This window comes from Bos indicus, chromosome 14 (assembly GCF_029378745.1).
Source record: "Bos indicus isolate NIAB-ARS_2022 breed Sahiwal x Tharparkar chromosome 14, NIAB-ARS_B.indTharparkar_mat_pri_1.0, whole genome shotgun sequence".
Classification (NCBI taxonomy): domain Eukaryota; kingdom Metazoa; phylum Chordata; class Mammalia; order Artiodactyla; family Bovidae; genus Bos; species Bos indicus.
In genome coordinates, this window is record NC_091773.1 from 73,564,755 (window position 1) to 73,581,015 (window position 16,261).

At 39.8% G+C, this 16,261-nt stretch overlaps 1 protein-coding gene across 2 annotated transcripts in view; it reads right to left on the reverse strand.

Annotated features, from left to right (window-relative positions):
* Window positions 1–16,261, reverse strand: part of LRRC69 (leucine rich repeat containing 69) — a 95,474-nt gene that overhangs the window by 53,478 nt on the left and 25,735 nt on the right. For both annotated transcript variants that reach the window (XM_070802930.1, XM_019973815.2), the window contains exon 2: window positions 4,582–4,708. In XM_070802930.1, the coding sequence (XP_070659031.1) occupies window positions 4,582–4,708 (127 nt within the window). The remainder of the gene's footprint in view (window positions 1–4,581; window positions 4,709–16,261) is intronic.

Here is a 16,261-nt window from a genome sequence, read left to right on the forward strand (position 1 = left end):
TCTTGCGTTGGCCAAGGTTCTTTGGGTGCTGGTAACTGATACCCTCTTAAATTAGTTTAAGCAAAAAGGTACACCTTACCACAAAGTTACAAAGCTAAATCGTGGCCCCTGAGGACACAGGAGTACCGCCAAACTCACCACAAACGAAGCAGAAACTCAAAGGCACCGGTACTCAGGGCTGTTTTAGTTCTGTTTTTTAGACTTGCAAGAGGAGCCCCATAAATGTTTGCAAAGCGCCATGAATCAAGTCCAAAGGGTCTTCTTGATCCACAGAACTCATTCACCCATTCACCCAACAGAAAACCCGCCAAAGGCCCCGCGGCCCGCAGGCACCTTCCGCCCGGGGTCTGCAGTCTCTTGGGGACCAGGCAGGCTGAACTCCGTATCGAAGAGAGCGAAGTAGACGCAGAGCGTGCTCCACTCCGTGCAAGCCCAGAGCCAGGGTCTCCCTGGGGCGGAAGGAGCAGATGTGCATCGGCCCTTTAAACAGTTAGTTTCTAATCTTCCCCGGAGACTGGAAGGATCCGGGAAATTCTGTGCGGTGTTTCATGGAGAACAGGCCTTCTTCGGTCACCAGCGTCTGCGCAGGGCCCAAGACGAAGTCGAGTACTAAGGTCTCTCCCCGCTCTCCGTGCCGGGTACTGTGATGGCTCCCCTCGGGCACCCCTCCTGCGTGCAGGGCCCCGGGCTTGCCCACATTACTCGTGGACACCGTCGCGCCGATGCTTCCCAGCCCCTTGAGGAGGTCGATCTCCCACTACTAGTGCCTTGAAGTAGGTGATTCCAGACTGGTATACCCCGCTTCTAGGTACCTCTTCGTCTCCCCAGCAGTCCCCTGGTTGGACTTGGCCTCAGACCTCCCAGTCCGTTGCGCGGAGAAAGTCCGTTGCTGCCTGGGCCTGCCCCGCCCTATCCTGTTTCCAACATGCTGGGCCCTGCGGTGTGGCGAGAGTCACGTTAATAGAAATATGTGTATAAACAGACATAATATGTAATTTTACACGTGTGTCTATATATCTATCACAGTCCCGTGGAGGCACCCATCCTCCACCAGTGGAAAAATCCACCTATAACTTCTAGTGGGCGCTCCCATCTGTTCTTCCTCCGCACCCCAGGATTTAACCAACCAGGGAACCTGCAGTAGGGCAGTATTTACCACTGAAAAAATACCCTGGTATAAGTGGACCCACAGTTCAAGCCTGTGTCATTCAAGGGCCAACTGTATGTGTTGGGTACAAATATATACACAGTCCTTTGACTTCTCTTGGTAGTCACAGAGGGTCTCCTGGGCTTCTGATGCTCCCTCAGAATCACTGAACTGGGTTGTGACGGTCAAGGAGACCCCCACACTAGCTCCAGGCTAACAGTCTGTCTCTCTCCAGGAGATTCTCCAAGTCTGGACAATTATACTCTCTGGGAATCTCTGCAGAACATAGAGTTTCATTTTTTGTTATAGCTTCTCTAAGCTTCATATTTATATTCTCTCTCTCCCGCATTCCTTCACTCCTTATCCTTTCACTTTTAAACATATTATCTCTACTTTTCCATGTACCCATATAGCTGTCCCACAACTCCTGCGTTTGAACGGTTATGGAGCAGATGGAGTTCTCAGACTGAAATGCCTGCAGGAACCGAGAAGATTAACGCAAAGCACAGCGCTGGGCCTGCAGGGGTCCGCCTGGCAGGGGGGCACTGGACTGGCGAGCAGTGCCTTCTGCCACGGGGACCCGCGTTTCGGCCAGCCCAGCAACCGGTGTCACATGGGAATGTGAGTCCACTGTTGCCTGATCTTTCTTTCTCAGAGAAACAAAAGAGAGCCAGAGATCCAGACTTCTATATGAACTCTCTTAATCTGCAAATTTGGGTTGTTGTTCAGTTGCCAAGTTGTGTCCGACTCTTGACGACCCCATGGAGTGCAGCACACCAGGCTTCCCTGTCCCTCACCATCTCTCTGAGTTTGCCCAAGTTCATGTCCACTGAATCGGTGATGCCCTCCAACCATCTCATCCTCTGTTGCCCTCTTCTCCTTCTGCCTTCAGTCTTTCCTAGCATCAGGGTCTTTTCCAATTAGTTGGCTCTTTGCATCAGGTAGCTAAAGTATTGGAGCTTCAACTTCAGCATCAGTCCTTCCAACGAGTATTCAGTGTTGATTTCCTTTAAGTTTGACGGATTTGATCTCCTTGCTATACAAGGAAGGGACTCTCAAGAGTCTTCTCCAGCACCACAGTTCAAATTCAGTGCTCTGCCTTCCTTATGGTCCAGCTCTCACATCTGTACATGACTACAGGAAAGACTATAGTCCTGACTATATGGACCTTTCTTGGCAAAATGACGTCTTTGCTTTTTAACACACTGTCTAGGTTTGTCATAGCTTTCCTGGCAAAAAGCAACTGTCTTCTATTTTCCAGGCTGCAGTCACCAGCTGCAGTGATTCTGGAGCCCAAGAAGAGGAAATCTGTCAACTCTTCCACCTTTTTCCCATCTATTTGCCGTGAAATGATGGGACCAAATGCCATGATCTTCATTTTTTTAATATTGAGTTTTAAGCTGGCTTTGACCCTAATTCAAATTTAAGAGAGGCGGACAAAACAGAACCAACCTATTTGTAAACCAGATTCATCCCGCAGGTCACCAGTTTGCAACTTTTCTCTTAGTTCATGTGGTTAGCTCAGACCAGAAAAACTGTTTTAGATTATGTCATAAACCCCAAGAAAGAGAATGTGACTGACTCAGCTTGGGACACGTCTTACCCTGGTCCAGTCTACTCTGATGGGGTAGGGAGAGGGGCAAGAACAGCACCATGCAATACATGTTGGACACCAAACTGCTTCTGCCTTTGGATAATCAAGACCTGGCATAGAACATAATTTATGTCACTCACATGAGATTTTCAAAGTTTGACAGCCCCAGATCAAGAAATAGAGAAACTACAGACCTTCAGGGGTAGGGTACTGTATACAGATTACATATATTTTTTAAACCTCAAATTTAAGAGCAACATGAGAAAAAATTTCTTTACAGAAGCCTAAAGTAGCATGAACCAGGTTGCTTAATATCATTTATATACATCAGATTTTACCTGTTTGCCCCTCAGTGTAGATCATAAATATTACTATGTACTTTTTTGCATGCTCTTAATTTTTTCTTATTTATAAACTGTTTTCTTTGCAAGTAAATTATAATTGAACCCTGTATCTATAAGTTTGTATATATAATGTACATACCATTAATAAGTTTATTACAGTTCTTATTTTGTGGAAAAATATTTCTCCAAGACACATGATCTAATATTTTAAAATACTTTAAAGAGGTAGTACTAGAATCTACTTGTGTTTTTGTTATATATCCACAACTGAGACCCCATGAAATTATACCTTTAATAAATGCTGCTCAGTGATAATGATGACAATATACAGTACCCATGCCTCAGAAGTTCACAGGACATCTTAAATTCTATTCTATAGTTCTGATTTTACTCTTGGGGACACATGAAGTAGTGAAGTGCCTTACATGAGTTAATGAAGCTATAAAGATTATCTGGATCTCTTTGTCATGTGTTCTATCCTTAAGCATATTCTACCTATATTAAATAGGAAAAATGTCAAATTAAATGGAGAAATTATTAGCTTAAGGGAAACACGAAGAAGAAATGCCATTTATTTAACCTCATATCTTTTCTTTAAAATTCTCCCCAGATTAAGTTAAGCTTCACATCTTTTTTTTTTTTTTTTAATTGGAGGCTAATTACTTTACAATATTGTAGTGGTTTTTGCCAAACATTGACATGAATCAGTCATGGCTGTATATGTGTCCCCCATCCTGAAGCCCCCTCCCATCTCCCTCCCCATCCCATCCCTCAGGGTCATCCCAGTGCACCAGCCCTGAGCACCCTGTCTCATGCCTTGAACCTGGACTGGCGATCTATTTCACATATGATAATATACATGTTTCAATGCTATTCTCTCAAATCATTCCACCCTCGCCTTCTCCCACAGAATCCAAAAGTCTGTTCTTTACATCTGTGTCTCTTTTGCTGTCTTGCATATAAGGTCATCATTACCATCTTTCTAAATTCCATATATATGCGCTAATATACTATATTGGTGTTTTTCTTTCTGACTTACTTCACTCTGTACAATAGACTCCAGTTTCATCCACCTCTTTAGAACTGATTCAAATGCAGCTTCACATCTTAAACAAAGATAGTGACTTAGTAGTTAAGATGGTGCAAAAAGTATAAAGAACAAGAACTGTGGAGATGTTTCTTGATTTGATTTTCAACTAGTTTTCTCTCCAGTCCAGAAAAAGGGTGCTCAGATTTGACAGTCTATGTGTACCCTGATTCTGAAAAGGGTAAAATTTGCTAACATTAATTTAACACTTACTTATTTTCTTAGATTTACATGTAAAGAAATATATAATCCAGTAGTTTAAAAAAGTTGTTCCCCAAATTCTCTATTTCAAGTGTAAATATCTCAAACCAAAAAAGACTAAAATTCCTTTTTCACTTTAGTTCCAAATTGTTCAATATAAGGAAATTAACTTTGACACTATAAACGTGCTTTTATTTGACTAACTTACCACATACTCCAGATGCAAATCTATGTATCTTATTTCTAAATAAATGGAGCTTCTTCAGGGATGTAAGGTATTTCATCTCTTCTGGAACTTCTTCTAAAAGGTTGTTTCCCAGATTTAGTGCTGTCAACTGCAAACATATAGAGATTAATAAACTCATAATAAACTCGTTGCTGCTGCTGCTGCTGCTAAGTCGCTTCAGTCGTGTCCGACTCTGTGTGACCCCATAGACGGCAGCCCACCAGGCTCCCCCGTCCCTGGGATTCTCCAGGCAAGAACACTGGAGTGGGGTGCCATTTCCTTCTCCAATGCATGAAAGTGAAAAGTGAAAGTGAAGTCGCTCAGTCGTGTCCGACTCTTAGCGACCCCATGGACTGCAGCCCACCAGGCTCCTCCATCCATGGGGTTTTCCAGGCAAAAGTACTGCTTTCTCTGAATAAACTCGTTATCTACCTTCAAATGAGAAAAAAATAATTAAGCCACTTTTCTGAGATCCATATAACCTAAAAAAAAATCATCATAACCTTAATTATTTCACATTACCTAAAATTATCTTTATAAATAAAATTCATTTGAGTTTCATGTTCACTTTAAGCACAAGTTCTCAATTAAAGTACATAATTTCATTAAAATTTTATTACAAACCACTTCAAGGGTATTTAAAAACACAGTTAATGATCCATTCATAACTCACTTGAGCAACTCAAGAGTATCCTAACACTGTGACTCATAGACTGAGAATCATTTAAAACTCAGCAAAGGGGCTAATTTCCTGAAATCAGAAATTAGCCAAAGATCTGAGGTCCTTCTCTCATATTAACCGCAAATGAACTTTTTCACTTAGGCCAGTAAGACATGGGTTGGGGTAGAGCAGGAAGGTAGCCATTAACACCACTGTGATCACAAAGTTCATACCAGAAACTATTAACATGATGGGTAGGGTAGGGAAGATCTGCTCCACATGTACCTACTAACATCAGACTGGTCAGACACAGGAGGGACCATACATAAAGAAGTTAGAAAGATCCTCTAATCCAATAAATCCGTGACACACGATTATTCCCTAAAGACGGTATTCTTCACTGATTTGAAATCTAATTGTATCTTTCAAGATTTGGAATCTTTTCTTTTACTCCTAAACATAGCTTACCATCAGAGAAGGCAATGGCACCCCACTCCAGTGCTCTTGCCTGGAAAATCCCATGGATGGAGGAGCCTTGTGGGCTGCAGTCCAGGGGGTCGCTAAGAGTCAGACACGACTGATCGACTTCTTTCATTTTTCACTTTCCTGCACTGGAGAAGGACATGGCAACCCACTCCAGTGTTCCTGCCTGGAGAATCCCAGGGATGGGGGAGCCTGGTGGGCTGCTGTCTATGCGGTCGCAGAGTCGGACACGACTGAAGCGACTTAGCAGCAGCAGCAGCACAGCTTACTGTTCAGATTGCATTACAACTTCCATACTTCAGAATTTTAATATTAAAGGGTAAAAGAAAAGGAATCATGGGAGTTTAACAAATTATTGAGTTTACATTAGACAAGAAAAATAACTAAAAAGAAAATTAAGGCAGTTTGTGGTTTATATTGAAATACCACCTGGTATTTGGTATGGATGTATGTTAATTATTTAAATTAATATAAAGGAGACCTAGATATATTTACAATAAAATTCCCTGTCCTTAGAATTCATCGAAAAGATTTTACTTCAGAAATTCATGCTTTCCTCTGAGAATTACCATTATCCTATAAACAAAAAAATAATGCATCCATCCTGGGGTCCTTATTCTTTTGTGAAGCTTAAGTTAAAATATATTCATTTAGCTATGCTACTCAAAGACTTAATCCAGAGTCAGTGACTGTATTAGTTTCCAATTGCAGCTATGACAAATTACCACAAACTTAGTGGCTTAAAACCATACAAATTTATTATCTTACAACTCTGCAGACTAGCTATCAGAATGGGTCTCATCGACCTAAAATCAATGTGTTGTAGGGGTGTGTGTATTTTGGAGACTCTAGGAGGGAATCTGTTTTCTTGCCTTTTCCAGCTTCCAGAGGCTGCCCACATTCCTCGACATCTGATCCCCCTCTTGTCTTCAAAGCCAGCAACAGCTGGTCAAGTCCTTCTCAGATCACATTACTCTGAAGCTCTCTTCTACATTTAAAGACTCTCATAATTACACTGGGTGCACCCAGGTAATCCAGGATAATCTCCTTATATCAAGATCAGCCGACAACTCTAATCTCATTTTCACCCTTCTTTCCCCTTTGACATACAATTTAACATATTTGTAGATTGTGGGGATTAGGATGTGTGTATCTTTGGGGCACCAAAGCAACTAAACCCACACACTACAACTACTGAGCCAATGCCCCACAACTAGAGAGTTCGTGTGCCACACTGGAGGATCCTGCAACAGAGACTCAATGCAGCCAAGTAAATAAATATTTAAAAAAGAAAAGCTTTTTCATAAGTCACCTAGTGCAGCAGATAAAATACAAGTGAGCAACTATTATATTTTCTTCATGAACTCGGTAATGAGTGGCTTTTTATTTCGTTAGGCAGTTTTACTTCACTCATAGGCCTATACTCTTAGGTTCTACATTATATACATTATTTACAGCAATTTTAAACTATTTTTAAAAAGAATTTATTGCTGTTCAGAATGATCATATATATGCACATAATACATACACACACTCATTACACACACACAATGGAATTGTATGCAATATATGGATCTCTCATTTTATTCTTTTTCTACAGGTTACACCATCTAGTCAGTATTTTGCAGTAGGCAAAGCACAGGCTTTGGAGACCATCTGCTACGCGATGTACTAGCTCTGGGATCTCAAGAAAGTCACTCAAATTCCTAAGTCGCCCTTTCTATTTTTTAAATGGAGATACTAGCATCTACTTCTCAGGGCTGTCTTAAGGATTAGAGACAATATAATGAAGTACCTGGCAAATAATGGATATTATAAAATGCTAACTATAATCTTTTGGACTTAGGAGAAGACCACGGAACAAGATGTTAGACACACATGGTGCTAGGAGTGCTTCTATGTTGATGCTTCGACTCAGTTTTCAAATTTTGAGCCTGTTTGTTTTCTTAATGATTTCTAACTCATTTTCCCAAAGGTTTCTAAATTCACAGCCACTTTTGAATGACATTTTCAGGAAAGATAAAAATATCTGTTATTCTGTTGGCCACAGAATAATGACTTTCTATTAAACAGTTAATTTTGCTGGAAACCTCTTTATTGTTTCTACAATGATAATGTGTGCAGAATTTCCATTAAACTATTACTATACCTTGGTTCTCCAATTATTATAATGGATATCTGTGTTTAACACTCCCTCTTGCTTCTCCATGTATCACCTTCACCAGGAAGCTATCTTCCTTTTGAGGTTGCATAGCACTGTGTACTTCCTATGACCAATTATTATCTTCTGCTTTGTATTACAGTGACTCATGTATATATCCTACCTTTACTATAAAGTTGGAAATATTGCAAAAACAGGGCCTGTTTGCAATGCTGTCATTCATCTAGCATTTGAAAACCGTGTCTGGCATATAATAGCTGTTCAACAAGTATTAGTTCAATGCTGCCTTAGATCATTTCTCTAAAAAGCCAGTGGTTAAAACTGTGATTATGGCTCCACATCATTTGTTTTTTTCCAAAATCAAGACTCTATTGAGCTCAGTCAACACCAATCTACCCAGCTGGATTTACTCCTTTCTAATGGGCAGTATGCTTGCTTTATTCTAGCCATCTGCTCATTCTCACTAAACCCTATCTTCAATTCAGGGTAGTGCCTAAAATATGTATCCTAGAACTTGGGCCAGGCAGCTTCTCCTAATATTTAATTATGTTATGTGTGTGTTGTTGTTTAGTTACTAAGTCATGTCCGACTCTGCCTGCAGCTATTAATTACTATTAGGAAATTCTATGCTATTTATTATATCTTTCAATTACTTTTTTTATTTTTAAGATGATATCCAAGATTAACTGGGAAAAACAAACCAACTCAAATGTCCATTTTTATCTGGAAGTCTTTCTAAACTGAATCATGAGTTGATGACACCATTTTGGAATAAACTATTAAATCATTCACCTGAAACATGTACAAATATGTTTGAGCTGGTATTTGAAACACTAGTCCTTAAATTTCTTAAAGGACAGTGAATATTTCCATTCACTATACCTAAATATTTCCATTCCATATACCTAAATAGTACATGTCAGGTTCTGTAAACTATGTAATAAAAATAATTGAATCAAATTAATAAAAGAAAAATAAGATCTTTACATTTTTTAATTAGTACATGTATGGCCAAGGTATGTGGAAGAGGGCAGCATTAGGTCTCAGTTTGCTAATTCGTTTTTTTTAACGGACAATTTACTTTTTAAAATTTGTATTGGAGTATAGTTGAGTTACAATGTTATGTTAATTTCAGGTATACAGCAAAGTCAATCAGTTATACATTTACATATATGCACTTTGTTTTAAAATTCCTTTCCCATATATCCCAGATGGCTCAGACAGTAAAGAATCTGCCTGCAATGCAGGAGACCCGGGTTCAGTCCTGGTGTCAAGAAGATCCCTTGGAGAAGGGAATGGGAACCACTCCAGTATTCTTGCCTGGAAAATTCCATGGAGAGAAGAGTCTGGTGGGCTGCAGTCCATGGGGTTGCAAAGAGTCAGACACAACTCAGGGACTAATACTTTCACTTTCAACACCTTCCCATATAGGCCATTACAGAGTACTGAATCGAGTTCCCTGTGCTATACAGTAGGTTTTTATTAATTATCTATTTTATATATAGTAATGTGTACATGTCAATCCCAATCTCCCAATTTATCTCTCCCTCCCCTTACCCGCTAGGAACCATGTTTGTTTAATGTATGTTAATTCTTATAAATGTCCCCCCCCCCTTTTTTTAGGAATCTGGCACCTCAGTTCAGTACAATTGCCTAATTCATCTTCTGAGTCCAGCTGCTCCTGAAAGAATGTTTATTTGAATAATTTTATTTCAAAATGATTATTTAATTTTTCAGTAACTTAATATATCAAGTCAGATTTCTCAAAACAATTACAGTTTCACTGGAAATCGTTTCAAGGTCAAGCATGACATCTAATCTCTAGAGGATCCCTGTGACCTCTAAAAACTATCCCTTTAGAGCCCAAAGTTAATCCTATGGGAACTGGCATTTCTTATTCAACAATGTTGGAAAGAATCTCTGGCAGTCTTAGCGCAAGCGTTAACAAGGCATTTTATCATACTGTCCAAAGCTTCTAAAGAAAAGACTAAAGAAGCAAGGATAAGAGTTCCAAATTCCAAAAAAGAGGAATTACAACACAAAACTCATTCCATTAAAATGTAAAACTTTAAATGTTTGGAAGAGCTAAGCATTTGGATGTTTGAGTGGGGATAGGGGCTAAAATTTTACGAATAGCTAACGTTGGTAAGGCACTCTGCACAAGATGAGTCAAGGGAGGCACAGAGACATTATGTACTCAGTCAGCAAAGTGAGAAAAGAGGGTTGGTGCTCTTCTGGAGATCTGACAGCTAGAGGAAGAAGCAGAAGTTCCAGTGGGGGTTCAAGAGGTCTAATGCAGCCTTGGGCTGCATTACAAGCAGAGGCAAAAGGAGGAATCAAAGTAGGGTAGAGAGAAGGAATTCACTAGGTGCCAGGACAGGGTACACAGTATACAGAGGCCCTGTTTTGATAGCAAAGCCAGGCTTGGCAAACAGAAGGCATTGCCTATGCTTGACGGAGGAAGAGCGCATTTCCAGTGAACGAGACAGGAAAAAGGACAGGCTTGACGTGGACAAACAGTACAAACAACATCAGGTCCCCAGTGTTCTGCCAGGCTTCGTGAGACCCAGAGTGCCCAAAGGTGAGATAAGGAAAGCTGTTGCAAAGGCTTTCCCCCTGTGTCTCTCTGCATAACTCCCTTCAGATCTCACCTCAGTTGCACTTCACAGGTCTACCATCCCTGATTTCTCCGACTACAGTTCCTCATAACACAATATAATTCTTCTTCATGACACTTTTCACAATTATAATTTTACATCTATTTGTATATTTGACTACCTTTCCCCAGTAAACCTAAGAGTAGGGACCCACAGATGTTTTCATTCCTTTTCGTATTGTCAGTATCTAGCAGAGTGCTAGTCTATTAGCAGGCACAAGAACTATTTGTTAAACACAGGAAAGGAGGAAGGCAGGAAGGGAGGAAGGCATTCAGGGAGGGAGGTGATTGGGTTAGGGGTCATCCAAAAGGACGGTAAAAGTATTAAAAATAGAAACTATGGCTATAAGGACAATTTACAAACTACCCAACTCTGCTGAGAGTTGCCCTTATTTACTGTCAATTATTTAAGGTCAAATAAAAAGCTATCACAGACCATATCTTTGTCCTGGGTAGCCACACATGGAGCCACTCAAGGGGATCATTGCTGTACTACCATTGGACTTTATGATGCATGTCAAAATACGCTGTACAGAGTTAGAAATAAAGGCTATTTGTTTCCTGTCAGGATTTTAAAACTCTGAATGACTTACCCATAAAGGATCTTAGTTTCTAGATGGTGCCATAATCATGACAGCCTTGTGCTTGATTAAGTTGGACTTTGAGAATGGCTTACATCCCATCCAAAGTCAACACTCAGTGGTTTACTTAGTGCCAGTCAATAGGGGCAAAACAAGGTCTCCACCCTCAAGAGTTAAAATAAAGTGCTTCTTTGAACACTGTTGATATCCCAGCACTTCAACAGTCCCAGGCCAAATGCGTTCATCCCATGTTACAGGACAGAGGCAGAGTCAAGATGGAAGAGCACGAGGATGCTGAGTTCACATTTCCTCACAGCCAGGCTAACTACCAGGCATGGGGAGGGGACCTCAGACCTCTAAGGTAGGGGAAGAATCCCCACGTGACCAGGTAGAACGTGGTAGAGGGCGGGAAGTGGAGGTGGGACATGACCGGCACATAAAACGGGCCAGCATCACAAGCCTGCTGGGTTCCCAGCCTGAACCTTTGGGCCCCTTTGACTACAAGGGCCCTGAGCCTATGCCTGCCCCTGCCACCATGATCTTTTCCTTCCCATTGCTGTTCTGATTCTCTTTTGCTTTGTTGTTTTCATTTGTGTTTCTGTTTTTTCTAATAAATGTTTAAATTCTTCTAATTTTATTTTTTATTCTTTGTTATTGTTCTGCTCCCTTTTTCTTTGTTGCCTTTTATTTTATATTTTTTTCCATTGTGCAGCTTGTGGGGTCTTGGTTCCCAGGCTGCTGTGGGGCCTGAGTTCCTGTGGCAGAAGTGCTGAGTTCAAACCACTGTACTAACAAAGAACCTCAGACCCAAGGGAATATTAATCAGTATGAGCTGTTTTGGAGGTTTTCATCTCCTTACCAAGACTCAACTTCACCCAACTGCCTGCAAACTCCAATGCCAGATACCTCAAGCAAAACAACCAACCAGACAGGAATACAGCCCCACATCAAAAAAAGTATATTACAAAAAATGTGGTACAGACAAAGGAACAAGGAAAAAATCTACAAGACTAAATAAATGAAGAGGAAATAGGAAACCTACTGAAAAAGAATTTAGAGTAATGATAGTAAAAATGATTCTAAACCTCAGAAATAAATGGAGGCACATATCAAGAAAATACAAGAAATGTTTAGCATTTGACTAAAATGCTTGACTAAAGCCACTGACTGTGTGGATCACAACAAACTAGAATAGTCCTAAAGAGATGGGAATACCAGACCAACTTACCTGCCTCCTGAGAAATCTGTATGCAAGACAAGAAGTAATAGTTAGAACTAGACATGGAACAACAGACTAGTTCAAAATTGGGAAAGGAGTATGTCAGGGATGCATATTGTCACCCTGCTTATTTAACTTATATTCAGAGTTTATCATATGAAATGCCAGGCTGAATGAATCATAAGCTGGAATCAAGATTGGTGGGAGAAATATCGATAACCTCAGATAAAAGAATGAAACCACCCCAATCGCAGAAAGTGAAGAGGAGCTAAAGAGCCTCCTGATGAAAATGAAAGAGGAGAGTGAAAAAGCTGGCTTCAAACTCAACATTCAAAAACCTAAGATCATGGCATCTGGTCCCATCACTTCATGGCAAATAAATGGGGAAAAAATGGAAACAGCGACCTACTTTATTTTCTTGGGTTCCAAAATCACTACAGACTTGAAACTAACTTCAGCCATGAAATTAAAAGACACTTGCTCCTTGGAAGAAAAGCTATGACCAACCTAGATAGCATATTAAAAAGCAGAGACATCACTTTCCCAACAAAGGTGCATATACTCAAAGCTATGGTTTTTCCAGTAGTCATGTACGGATGTGAGAGTTGGACCATAAAGAAGGCTGAGTGTCAAAGAATTAATGCTTTTGAACTGTGATGTTGGAGAAGACCCTTCAGAGTTCTTTGGACAGCAAGGAGATCAAACTAGTAAATCCTAAAGGAAATCAATACTGAATATTCATTGGAAGGACTGATGCTGATGCTGAAGCTCCAATACTTTGGCCACCTGATATGAAGAACCAATTCCCTGGCAATGACCCTGATGGTGGGAAAGACTGAGGGCAGAAGGGGGTGACAGAAGATGAGATGGTTGGATGGCATTACTGACTCAGTGGACATCAGTTTGAGCCAACTCAGGAAGATAGTGAAGGTCAGGGAAGCTGGTGGCTGCAGCCATGGAATCACAAAGAGTTGGACACGGCTTAGTGACTGAACTAAAAAGCAAAAACTAAAGAACAAATAGTAATGAACAACACAATAACTGAAATGAAAAATACCCTAAAAAGAATCTATAGCAGATTAACTGAAGCAGAAAAATAAGTGAGCTGGAAAATATTAATAGAATGGTGGAAACAATTGTCAAGGAACAGAATAAAAAAAAAAATCGGTCTGACAGTATCAGACAGCTCTGGACAACATTAAACACAAGAACATTTGAATTATAGGAGTCCTAGAGAAGAAAAGAAAGGGTCTGAGAAAATATCTGAAGAGATTATAGTGAGAACATCCTTAACATGGGAAAGAAAATAGTCAACCAAGTCCAGGAAGTGCAGAGTTCCATAAAGGATAAACTCAAGGAGAAATATATTGAATCACATATTAATCAAACCAACAAAACTAAATTAAAATTTAAAAATATTGAAAGGAGCAAAGGAAAATAATACAAAGGAATCCTCATAAGTTTATCAGCTGGTTTTTCAGCAGAAACTGAAGGCTAGAAGATAATTGCAGGATATATTTAAAGTGATGAAAGGGAAAAACCTACAACCAACATTACTCTACCCAGCAAGGATTACATTCAGATTCAAAAGGTTTATAGACAAGCAAAAGCCAAGAAAACTAAGCACCATGAAACCAGCCTTCTGACATATGCTAAGGAATTTATCTAGACAGACAAAAGATAAAGAAAACATTCACAAAAACAAATCCAAAACTATTAGGAAAATGGCAACAGGGACATACATATTGATAATTACTTCAAATGTAAATGGATTAACGCCTCCAACCAAAAGACATAGACTGACTGATTCAATACTGAAATAAGACCTGCATCTATGCTATCTACAAGAAACCAACTTCAGACCTAGGGACACATACAGACTGAAAGTAAAGGGATGGAAAAAAAATACTACATGCAAATGGAAATCAAAAGAAAGCTGGCGTAGCAATAATTGTATCAGATAAAATAGACAATATTTTAATGAATTTTTTACTTGGAGGATAATTGCTTTATCGTATTGTCAGTTTCTGCCATGCATCAACATGAATCAGCCATAGGTATACATGGGTTCCCTCCCTCTTTAATCTCTCTCTCACCTCCCACCTGATCTCAACCATCAAGATGGACACAGAGCACCAAATTTGAGATCCCTGAATCATACAGCAAATTTCTACTGGCTAAATATTCTACATACCGTAATGTATATCTTTCAGTATCAGTCCTTCAATTTGTCCCCCCCTCTCCCTTCCTGTGTCCACAAGTCTGCTATGTCTGAGTGTCCACTGTTGTCCTAAAGACAGGTTCATCAGTACCATCTTTCTAGACCCCATATATACGCATTAATATATAATATTTATTTTTCTCTGATTTAGTTCACTCTGCATAATAGGCTGTAGGTTCATCCACCTCATTAGCACTGACTCAAATGTGTTCCTTTTTATGGTTGAGTAATATTCCATTGTATATAGGTACCACAACTTCTTTATCTATCCATCTTCTGATGGGCATCCACATTGCTTCCATGTCCTAGCTGCAAACAATGTTGCAATGAACATTGAGGTACATGTCTTTTTAATTATGGTTCCCTCAGAGTATACGCCCAGTAGTGGGACTGCCGGGTCATATGGTAGCTTTAGTCCTCGTTTTTTTTTTTTTTTTTTTTTTTTAAGGAATCCCCATACCGTTCTCCATAGTGACTGAATCAATTTACATTCCCAGCAATAATGCAAGAGGGTTACCTTTTCTCCATACCCTCTTCAGCAATTCTTCTTTGTAAGTTTTTTCATGTTCACCATTCTGAACAGTATGAGGTGATATTCTTTGTAGTTTGATTTGTATTTCTCTAATAACTAGTGATGTTCAGCATCTTTTCATGTATTTATTAGCCATCAGTATGTCTTCGTTGGAGAAATGTCTGATTAGGTCTTCTGCCCAATTTTTGATTGGGTTGTTTTTCTGACAGTGAGTTGAATGAGCTGCTTGTATATTTTGGAGATTACTCCTTTGTCAGTTGTTTCATCTGCTATTATTCTCTTCCATTCTAAGGAAGAGAATGCTCACACCTCTGATTGTTGTTTAGTCACTCAGTCATTTCTCTTTGTGACCCCATGGACTGCAGCACTGCCAGTCTTCCCTGTCCTTCACTATCTCCTGGAGCTTGCTCAAACTCATGTCCATTGAGTCAGAAATGGCATCCAACTATCTCATCCTCTGTTATCCCTTTCTCCTCCTGCCTTCAGTCTTGCCCAGCATGAGGGTCTTTTCTAATGAGTCAGCTCTTCACATCAGGCAGCCAAAGTACTAGAGCTTCAGCTTCAGCCTCAGTCCTTCCAGTAAATATTCAGGATTTATTTCCTTTAGGATTGACTGGTTTGATTTTGCTGTCCAAGGGACTTTCAAGAGTCTTCAGTACCACAGTTAGAGAGCATCAAGTCTTCGGCGCTCAGCCTTCTTTATGGTCCAACTCTCACATCCGCACACGACTACTGGAAAAACCATAGCTTTGACTATATGCACCTTTGTCGGCAAACAATGAGAATTTTATTAATACTTCTTTCTTCAATAAAGATTCATTTCTTTTTCTTCTCTGATTTCTGTGGCTAGGAATTCAAAAACTATGTTGAATAGTGGTGAGAGTAGGTACCCTTTTGTTCTTAAGGAAATGCTTTCAGTTTTTCACTGTTGAGAATATTTGCTGTGAGTTTATCATATATGCCCTTTATTATGTTGAGGTATAATCCTACTATACATACTTTCTGCAGAGGGTTTTTTGTTTGTTTAATCATAAATGGGTGTTGAATTTGGTCAAAAGCTTCCTCTGCATCTATTGAGATGATCATACAACTTCTAGCTTTCAATTTGTTTATATGGTGCATCACATTGTTTTATATACATGTATTGA